This window comes from Saccostrea cucullata, unplaced genomic scaffold, assembly GCF_032062105.1.
Source record: "Saccostrea cucullata isolate Sc308-1 unplaced genomic scaffold, CSIRO_AGI_Scuc_v1 ctg14742, whole genome shotgun sequence".
Classification (NCBI taxonomy): Eukaryota; Metazoa; Mollusca; class Bivalvia; order Ostreida; family Ostreidae; genus Saccostrea; species Saccostrea cuccullata.
Window position 1 is genome coordinate 32259 of NW_026931217.1, and position 11660 is coordinate 43918.

The following is an 11660-nucleotide window of genomic DNA, read 5'->3' on the forward strand; positions in this document are numbered from 1 at the left end:
CATTTATCATAAAGTTTTGAAGCATGAGAGAATGATGCCGAGAGTCGCATAAAAAAAATTGACGCTCTCCTCAAAGTTTGGATGAAAAAGAAATAAAAAGTAGGCAATAACAGACAACTGACAAAGATTTCTCTTCCGTATGTTCTTTCTCAACAGAGTCTTTGTTATAATTCGTCTATTATTTCGTTCGGTTCGCCCGGAACTTCAGTATTGAGCGAAAAACTGCTGGCAGCGTCATCTTTGTTTCCAAGACTGTATACAAATTGGTTCGAGACTTCATTCTGCGGATTCCTCAGTTGTATCGAACAATCGCGAGTGTACTCGAAAGTGAATGCACCGATAATTCCACCAAGTATTGGCCCAATCCAAAATATCTGTTAAAATACGATGTCCGAATTGTGAATAAGATTTAATTTTAAACATGACTCAGATTGATGTAATTTAGAAATACTAAAACAATAAGTATTGTAAATATGGCAAAATCTCACAGAACTTTAAAATGCGTGATTCCAAATGTTTTTGTGTAGATTTTATCAGTTTGATAGGGGGTGGTATTGTTTTGAAGCAAACACAGGTAATCATTTAGAAAGGTTAATCAGTCTTCAAAATCAAAGTAATAGTATTTGAAAAATAGATTTAGTATGCAAAATAGCTTTTTTTCTTAAGTGAATACTTTGACTTGAAACTTTACTTTTCTCAACAATTAATTGTTATGAATATTACAAACAGAGAATAAACTGTATTCGTATTTATCATCAACAATAAGGAGAATAACAAAAATAACACGATAGAAAAAGCTATAATGTAGTATATTTTTATTCTAAAAATGTTTAAAAGTACTTTTTGGGGCTATTATTTCCTTTTACATCAAAGAACATAAAAATTTTACAAAGCATCACACCGAATTGGGAAAACTTACCCAATGATTAGACCAGGCATTGTGGAAAATTGCTGGAGCTAGGGTCCTCGCGGGATTGATACCGCATCCAGTGGCCCCAGTCTGTGATGAGTAAGAAGAGATGGGTATGAACATAAAAGAAACACACATCAACAGCTAGGGAAATAGAGTCCTTATCTAAAAGGCACATCTCTTTTGTAAACTCGATACTGAGAATAATTTGTCCGATATTTTATTGTTATATTGACTATATCTGACAGTAGTGTAGAAAAGAAATGGTTACTCATCCCAAAGATCAGCAAAGGGCACATTTTTCTCCAGAATCAAGCAGATATTTGAGCTCTCAGTTGAACATTTCAGGAGAATCGAAGAGAGAATGGAGTTCTCAATAGTTGAGATTGAAGTAACGTTAATATTTTAGGGAAAAAACCAATAAAAATGAATGCAAACAAAATTCTGCTTATGCAAATATGGAGTATTTGGCAAAAGCGTTGAAGAAGGTTTAATCAGGTTAATCGGATAATTGGCAAGTCCATCAATTCAATTAGCAAGAGATAAAAAATATTGATGAATTTTTTAAAAATAATTAATATCCTAAATGTAATCAATCATTCAAAAAAAATGTAGGAATTCATCTGTTTCAGAGTTTGCAATACAAAGCCTCTTAATAGTATCATAAGGTCAAATTGACCTATCTGATAAATTTACTTATTTCTCAATATCTTAAAATTTATTTTAAAATAATTTCATTGATTTATAATTTCTCATTTTAAATATCTTTGTGTGATTCATTTATTTTTACGATCGCATTTCTTTCCCCATTTCCTATTTAATTACAGACAATGTCACAATGGCTTTTTGAATTTTGTATCTCAATGTAAGAAAATTAAGTTGTTTTTCAAATATTATCACCTTTCGGCTGTCATGAGGACATCTACAATTATTTACCAAAAACACTTTTACGCAGTATTACGCAATTCAATTAAGAAGTTCATTTGATGTCGGATTGACTCAATCAGTGTCAACCCATCGGATTACCTGTCTTTGTCCTCTCGGCTTTGTACATATCTTTTTTTAATGAGGCCCGCCACAGGGAAATGTAGTAGTTTACTCAATGTTTTCTTAATTAATTCCCTTTGTGTTCCTCACCTTGACCAAGTTAATTTTTACGTCGGGTACCCAGCGCGTCACTTTATGCTGGAACCTCAAGAATAAAACATCGTAGAAAAATATTTCATCTTGGTCATATATTTTCAGGTAGGACACTTATTTTTATATACTTTAATAATTGTGTTATAAATGTCATTAATAATTTCAAACTGTTATGGTCAGATGTGGTTTATTATTTTTATGCATTTCATTACTTATACTATAGAACAAATTACTGTAAGGTATTTTTCTTGTATTTTACCTGAAATTACATAGAAATGTGTTACGACTTTTCTTAATATCAAAATTATCATATTTTGGCTTGAATAAGGTATATTTTACAAAAACCCTGGTTTGGTTCTGTAATAATGTTTTTTTTTTATAAATTGAGAAAATTCTGTAATATTGTTAACTGTGTTTCCGGAAACTTTCGGGTCACGTGATTGTTTCTAAATTTACTCTCTGTTTACACTTCCGCCCAACATGAAGTCGAACCTGCGAAAAGATGTTTTGTTGTTAAACGATAAATATTCCTTTCAATTCTCATACGATCATTTAAGGATTATGTTGTAAGCATATAACATTTCTATAGCATCATGTATTTTAAATGCTTTTTCATGATTATCATTTTATTTCGAACATCTGAGTTTTGTTATGGTATAGTGCATGTGCACCAAGTGTTTTTGTATATAGTCTATAAGCTTAAGTACATGTCATCTATGTGCAAGCATCATCTTATTCTTTTCATAAATTTAAGATTTTGTAAATCATTTCAAATTATCAAATCTTATTGAAATTTATTATGACCAAGCAAATTCCTATCAAAACATTTTAAATAGTCTTCATAAAATTGTGTACCTTTTCATGGCAAAGTGATCTCTACCATTTTGGTTAGTTTTCCCCACTTTTGATCGTTTATTTTATTAATGTGTATAATGTTTATATTATATATGATATGACATGCACATGTAAGGTCAAGGTTAATTAATATGCTGTCTATATATATAAGTTGCACCAATCTGCATTGTGCAACGACTCATTATGTATTATGTGATGTGGTCATTATATATATGTTGCGTATGTTGCAAAGACTCATTGTTTATTATCTTTTTGTCTTTATATGTCATCTTTTATCATACATTATATAATTGTGACTTTATGCTGGAACGTCAAGAATAAAACATCGTAGAAATTTATTTCATCTTGGTCATATATTTTCAGAATCTTTCAACTCAGAAGTCGAACAAAAATCCCCCGTTACAAATGGTGGAAGAAAAAGGTTCATCCCAATGAAGACGAAACCAATCAATTACAACCTAAGAAACAGAGACCAGATCAACCACTCCCCTACAGAACAACTTTCACAAGAAGTGCTACATGTGCTATATGGTGATTCCCAGGATCAACCCAGCAGTAACCCAATAGATCAAATCACCACTCAACCATCACAGGAAACAAGTGAACTTGAAATCTTAACAAATGATCCTATAGATAACTCCGTTCAGTCAGAACAAGTAGGTCAGATTTTAGAAAATCAAGAACAACCCAGTGAAACCCTACAACAAGACAGTGAACTGGACAATATCGAAAGTGAATATAATCAAGTACCACACCAAATCCCAGCAGAACCATCTGAAAATCTACAGAATAACCAAGAGCAACAGCCCAGTGAAACCACACAACAACAGCAACCCAGTGTCACAACACAACAGCAACAACAAGACAGTGAACTGGACAATATCGAAAGTGAGAACAACCAAGTACCACACCAAATTCCAGCAGAACCATCTGCACAAATAAATCAAGAACAGCAACAGCAACAACAAAGAATGGCAACCGGTGTAAAACTAAAGAAATTCGATGGCTCTGACAATGTCCATATTTGGCTGGCAAACTTTGAAAACTGGCAAAAGTTCCACAACGAAAGTGATGCCCAAGCACTACTAGCCATAAGCTGTAATTTTGAAGGCCAGGCCGCCACCTGGTACCATACACTGTCGTCAGCAGAAAAATCAAACATGCAACTTCTAAAAAAATCCTTGAAAGACAGGTTCGCACCAAACGAGGCAACATTCAACCTCATGGGAATTAAACAGGAATTTAATGAAACCACGGACATGTACTTGGCCAGAGCAGAGAAAGTCGCTCTAGGACATGATCTTCCTGAACTTTACAAAGTTCAGTTTACAGTGAACGGTCTACTGAACAGTATCAAAAGCCGAATAATCGGCAAACAACCCAAAACTTTTCAGGCGTTACGAGAAGCCATAATTATTGCAAAGGCGGAACTTGATTGCGTGGATACAGGCTCTGTGTCTGAACTTACACTTAAAGCCTTTGCGTCAGAACTGAAAGAGTCTCTAAAGCAAGAATTGTGCTCATTCTCCACGGTTCACAATCAGAATAGTGCACCGTACAACAATCAAAACAAAAGACAGAACAAAAACAAAAGACCTCAGCAACAGTGGCAGCAGCCCCCGCAGCAACAGTGGCAGCAGCCTCCCCCGCAACAGTGGCAGCAGCCTCCCCCGCAACAATGGCAACAGCCTCCCCCGCAACCATGGCAGCAGCCCCCACCACAACCATGGCAGCAACCCCAACAGCAACAATGGCAGCAGCCTCGAAAGACACAGTGGCAGCAGCCCCATCAACAGACTCCAGATGCGAGCCAGAGAGGACGATCATGTTCTGGGTGTGGTAAGTCTTGTTATCCAAGATATACTTGCCCTGCTTACAATCATTTTTGTTCTAAATGCAACACATGGTCGCACTTTGAAGATGTATGCCGTGGCACACGATTAAGACCAAACTTCACACAGACACAACACCCAACTAACCAATCCCAAAACAACTCATTCCAATAGGGGTGCGTGCCTATCCTTAGTAAGGATGGGCACTACAAAGTCACTAACAATGCATGTTCCTCACTAACAGTTCCTACAGAGCATGGACCAATTAACTCTTTCAATGACAATTGCACCAACGCAAAATCAACTCAACCCCTTCAACCTCAATTTCATGCCCCCATTCTATCTGACCAAAACAAAACACAAGAATCAGTTAATTTGATCATGCCTGTTCTGAAAAACACAATCAGTGTTGAAATTTATGGTACTCCCATACAAGCATTAGTTGACACGGGTGCAACTATCTCGTGTGTTGCTTCATCTATTATAACAAAGTTAGGTATTGATAGGTGTAAGTTACAGTCAACTGGTGTGACAGAAGCAGTAGCTGTTGGTGGTGAAAGACATTGTAGTCTCGGTGTAGTTACCCTACCTATTTCTCTTGATGGTGTGACATTTACACATGATTTTCAGGTCTTTGAGAAATTCCATCAACCACTTATCATTGGCATAGATTTTCTGAAAACACATGAGGCAATTTTCAATCTTGCTCAAAACACTCTTGCTCTCAAAGACCCAGTGACCCATCAAGCCTTTGCTATTGATTTGCAGTCGGGTTTTGCTCATATCTGTCAATCTACTACCATCAGCCCCAAATCTGTTGCTTCTATAGAAGTTAAAGTTCAAAATCTACCACTCAACTCACTTGTATTACTTGAACCCTCCCATCTTTTACCAGAAAAAGGTCTCGCAGGTGCAAAATGTCTCATTGACACCTGTCACAATGATGTTCAGTGGATGCAAATCATCAATCCAAATGATCACTCAATAACCCTCCCCACTAACACAATTGTGGCTACAGCTAGCAGTGTGAACCCAGATACAGTAACATCTCTCGACACACCTGTCAAAAGTGAACCATTCCAGAAGGAAAGTGAAACAGAACCAATTGACTTTGATCTTTCAAATTCTGATTTAGATCCACAACAGAAACAAACCCTTCTTGCTTTCCTTCATAGGTATAGATCTGTTTTTGCTACAGAACTTTCAGAACTGGGTAATTGTTCACTTCAACCTCATAGAATTGAAACAGCCAATGCCCCTCCAATTCGACAGCGTTTTTACCGCCAGTCACCAGAAGTCAATGCAGAAATGAACCGCCAGCTTGACGAAATGCTTGACGCAAACATTATTGAAGAGTCGACCTCGATGTGGCAGAGTCCAGTTGTTATGGTTAAGAAGAAGAATGGCCAACTGCGCTTCGCTGTTGATTATAGAAAATTAAACGCTGTCACCAAACAACATACCTTTCCATTGCCACGCCTTGAAGATGTCTTTGATACCATCGGAATCTCCAAAGCTAACATCTTCTCCACTCTCGATTTAGCATCAGGTTTTTGGCAGATACCAATGGATCCAGAAACGGCTCACAAGTCTGCATTTGTTACACCAACCGGCGTTTATCAGTGGAAAAGGATGCCTTTTGGGTTGGTCAATGCTCCTGCTAGTTTTCAGGCTCTTATGACTCAGGTTCTCAGAGGTCTTAACTGGAAATTCTGTCTGGTCTATGTAGATGACATTCTTGTTTTCTCGAATTCCTTTGAACAACATATTAACCATCTACATCAAATCTTCACTCGTCTTGCCTCTGCAGGTCTTACTTTGAAACCTAGTAAGTGCTCTTTTGCTCTTAAGAAAGTTCATTATTTAGGTCACGTAATAACCAAAGATGGTGTACAAGTTGATGTAACCAAGACAGATGCAGTCAAATCATTTCCTATACCCAAATGCACCAAAGATGTAAGATCCTTCTTAGGGCTGTGCAATTATTACAGAAAGTTCATCAAAAATTACAGCACTATTATCAACCCTCTGACTTCTCTTCTTTGTAAGGAAACCAAGTTTAAGTGGTCTGATACTTGTCAATCTGCCTTCGACGAGCTTAAAACAGCTCTGACCTCCCCACCAGTCTTAGCCTATCCTGACAACTCAAAACCTTTCATCCTTACTACAGATGCTTCTGGTTCAGCTTTAGGCTTTGTTTTGGGACAGTTTGATGAAAGTGGCAAGGAAAGAGTCATAGCTTTTGGTGGTCGTTCTTTGAATAAAATGGAGAGAAATTATTCTATATCTGAAAGAGAATGCCTTGCAATCATTGAGGGTATCAAAACCTATCATGTCTACTTAGCTGACAAGCCTTTTATTGTATTCACTGACCACTCTGCTCTCAAATGGTTACAGTCTGTCAAACATGATACAGGTCGTTTAGCTAGATGGTCCATCCTTCTCCAAGGTTACAATTTCACTGTCATCCACAAAAAGGGAAAGAAAAATGATGTGGCAGATGCCCTATCTAGACGTTCTTATCCAGAACAGCCAAAACATGCACCTGACCCTGAAGACGTTCTTCCCAGTACAAATATTGCAAGCGTTTCAAAGACAGATGAACACTCGCAAGCCACTTTCTTCTATGCACACGAGGACATTCAACCTGAAACCCAACAACCACAAAACCTTTGTGCTATATCTACTCTAGACAATATTGGGAAACTTCAAAGTGAATGCACTGACTTTAGCCCAATGTATGCATACTTGTCACAAGGAACTGTACCAGAATCAAAACAAGAAAGAGACAAACTTATTTCGGAGAGCAATCACTATGTTTTCCTAGATGGTGTGCTATATCATTTCTACCAACCTCGTTCGAAAAAAATATCACGTACTCAACCAATTCTCAAACAACTTTCAATCCCCAGATGTTTACGTGAAGACGTACTACGATCGTACCATGACAGCATTGCAGGTGGTGCTCACCTAGGAATAGATAGAACATACAGAGCCATTCAACTCAAATACTTCTGGCCAAAAATGTACCAAAATGTAGCAGATTATGTAAGATCCTGTGCGGCTTGCCAACATGCTAAGAAAAACACCAATCTACCAAAAGCTCCTCTAGTTAATATGCCTGTTGAGGACACCTTCGCTCGCTTACACATGGATATTCTTGGTCCACTCACTCCTTCAGCTGATGGTCATAAGTACATTCTGCTAGTAGTTGACTCCTTTAGCAAATTTCCAGAGGCATTCCCCCTCAAAACCCAGGATTCCAAAGAAATAGCACGGGTACTTTTCTCGGAAATATTCGCAAGATATGGAGCTCCACGTGTGATTATAAGTGACCGAGGACAAAACTTCCTTAGTAAACTAGTGACTGCAGTGTGTGAAATCTTCCAAGTTACCAGGCATTTCACCAGTTCATACCATCCACAAACAAACTCTGCATGTGAGCGAATGAACAGTACAATAGCACAGTGTCTTCGAACTTATATTAATCCAGAACAAACAAATTGGCACAACCTTTTACCAGGAGTAATGATGGCAATCCGAATGAGCCCAAGCACTCAATCATCTGGACTGTCACCCTACCATCTTCTTTTTGGTAAAGAAATGAACCTTCCTTTTGATACGTCGCTTATCCCAAGAGAAGGACTCAGCAAAGACGCCAAGACTCATGTCAGTGACCTCATGTCACACCTCAAAATCGTCAAGGACATAGCGAAAGAAAACAGCAAAGAAGCTCAGCAAAAACAAAAACAACAATATGATAAAAAAGCAAAAGAGGCACCAAATTTCTATGTTGGACAATCTGTGTTGCTGCATTCCACGAAAGTTCCAGTTGGTCTTTCGCCCAAACTACACAACCCATGGGATGGCCCATTCTATATATCAGCCATTGGACCAAACAACACGTACAAACTTCGTAGGTGCGCAAATCACAAAGAACTTAAATCATTCATTCACGCCAACCGATTGAAGCCATATGACAACCCAGACCATCGACCTAGCCTTAACCCCCCTCCCCGGGCTGAACCAAGAGTTGACACACATGTGCCTCCACAAGAGCATCAAGAAAATGAACCACAAATCATTACGCATGAGAATCAAGAAGCCGTTCCACATAAACAACGTCAGACTCCTCAGCCTACTCAGCACAACGCTCCTACATCAACAAATCAACCCACAACCAGTCAAAATACCCATCCTGACACTCCTGATGAAATATACTATGCGGAGAAGCTTCTTCGCTACCGATTCCGAAATGGTAAAAAGTTCTTCCGCGTCAAATGGCGTAACTATAGTGAGCGCACTTGGGAACCTGAAGAAAACCTCCCTCCTGATATGGTGCGTGACTTTCACCTTACCAAAACACAACAGGGTTTAGCTCGCAAGAAGAAAACAAAACTGACTTGTTTCAAGTAGATGATACATTTAGTCCCAAGTTCTATCCTGTACCTGTCCTTTCCTACAGTCCTCCTTCTATCTTTGCTCTTTAAGCCACTCCTTATGTGTCATTGTTAATATCTTACATGTTGATCAAAAAGTTGTTATTGTTATATTGATTGTGTTAATATCAACAATGAATACATGACCATTTCCTTATACTTCCTTACTTCCTTCTGTAGGTACCCCAGGACTCTCGACTACAATCCTCATCATTTGTTTTGTCTCCCTTCTTGGTATTGTGCCCTTTGGTAATGCTACCACATTCCAGCGTTTGAACTATGGTATCCTATTTGAGCAACACCAGAAACTCTACCTCGGACAGGAGTATTGGACACACACATTTCAAATCCCACTACCAAAGAAAGTATACCTACCTGGAGAACTTTATTGTAACAACTCCCCATATTGTAAGTACGGACAACACATTTTAAAAACACTAAATGCCCTCCGGACCCAAACAATGGCCAAAGTTAACTCGACTGTGCATGACATTCATAAGCTGCTTCCACAGAATCACCTTCCACGGCCAAAAACCTTCATTGGCTCATCCAGATCCAAACGTGGCTTGTTTGACTTCGTGGGACAAATATCAAAATCACTATTTGGGACAGCAACCTCTGATGACATTGCAACATTACAACGACACATGCAAACCCTTAACCGAAACAATGTGAAAATTGCTCAAGCGATGGCTATTCAAGAAAGACATCTTTCCTCATTTATACTCTCGGTTGATGCAAGATTTAATAACATGATGAGTGCAGTGCAGAAGAACCATCAAGACACAGTAGCCCTCACTGACCTTCTACACAGTTCAATGGATTCCGTGGAACATGAGTTCGTTTTGTTGGAACAATTAATCATGAAACAAACAAATGCCACATCACAACTAGAACAGGCTCTCGATCATGTGAAACTAAGTATCCATGAACTCGTCAAAGGAAAATTATCTCCCTTTTTGATAACTCCACATGCAATTCGTTCCTCTATACACCAAATTCAAAGTATCATTGATAAGAAGTTTCCTCAGTTTACTATCATTCACAAAGATCCCCTGTATTATTTTTCATATGGTGACTTTCTGTATGCAAGAGTTCACTCTACGTTGTTCTTAACATTGAAAATTCCCATATCTCCATTCAAGCAACCATTGTTATTGTATAATATTTACTCATTTCCAGTTCCTGTGAACTCTTCTACCTCACATGCAACACAACTCATGGATGTACCCAAATATTTTGCACACACTCATGACAATCAACATTTTACGGTCATGTCACCACATCAGTTATCTAAATGCATTGGATCTTCAGTATTGTTTTGTTCTTTTCATTTAGCGCTTACGTCATCTGCATCACCCTCTTGCATCTCATCATTGTTTTACAACCAAAAAGAATCTGTTCACAAATTGTGTAACTTTCGTTTCTTGGTTAATGAAATCAAACCAAATATCATTGAGTTATCTCCATCTAATACTCTTATGTACCAAACCCCCATGATTGCTCTTGATTGTCAATCAGGCCAAAGAATTATCAAAGGATGCCCTTTCTGTGTTATGCAGATACCTTGTTTGTGTTCAGTGACTTCAGGTAACTTGTTTTTACCACCTAGAATGGGTTCATGTAACAATAACTCACAATCAGTCACGGTCCTTCACCCAGTCAACTTGGCTCTCATTCAAGAATTTTTTTACCCTAAATACCATTCGACAATATTTGGCGACACATCTTTTCAAGAGTTCCTTAATCTAAAAGTTCCAAATTTCAAAATTTTTAATCATTCTTTTTCTCATTATTTGGCGGCTGATCAAAAACAACACCTAAATTTAAAGAAAATGGCTAAATTAGCCAAGAAAGATGCAACAGTTTTTCAATCTTTGGCAGAATCCATGTTAGATGGTCAAGTTGATTTTGCAGTGGACTCATTCCCAGATACAAGTGGCACTATTGCACTAATCGCTTCTGCACTTGTACTAATTTGTATGATTTATTGTATTTGGTCCTTTTTCAAGATCAGAAAGCTTACAACAATTATCATGCTAACACAGCTCCCTAACACTGCTAAAGCATTACCCACCCCTCACCCTGATTTAGTACTATTATATTCGACCCCTCCTAACACTGAAAAACAAATAACAATTCTTGAGCATGTGTATACCTCATTTACCACTCCTTGGCCTTATGTGACACTGTCCGTACTCACAACACTTCTAATATGCTTTTATGCACACAAACTTTGGAGAAAATTTAAAAGCAATCACAAAACAACTATCCACCTTGAACTAACCACTGGTGCAGAGTGCATGCTTATCCCCATAACCACCCTTCCACTTTGCCCAGACAATTGGCACATTCAACCTCCACAACATATTGACAACATCATTCTTCGCAGAACATGGAATGGAGCAAATTTGACACTTGATGCACCAGAATTCATGGTTCAAAACAAACACACCAACAAAACAGTCCACATTCCAACGAAAA

At 38.0% G+C, this 11660-nt stretch overlaps 1 protein-coding gene across 1 annotated transcript; it reads left to right on the plus strand.

Moving 5' to 3' along the window:
- Positions 1-3552: 3552 nt before the first annotated feature.
- Positions 3553-4923, plus strand: LOC134231848 (uncharacterized). The gene has a single exon (XM_062713821.1). The coding sequence runs from the start codon at positions 3877-3879 to the stop codon at positions 4909-4911; it is 1035 nt and encodes a 344-aa protein (XP_062569805.1). The 5' UTR covers positions 3553-3876; the 3' UTR covers positions 4912-4923.
- Positions 4924-11660: the final 6737 nt, after the last annotated feature.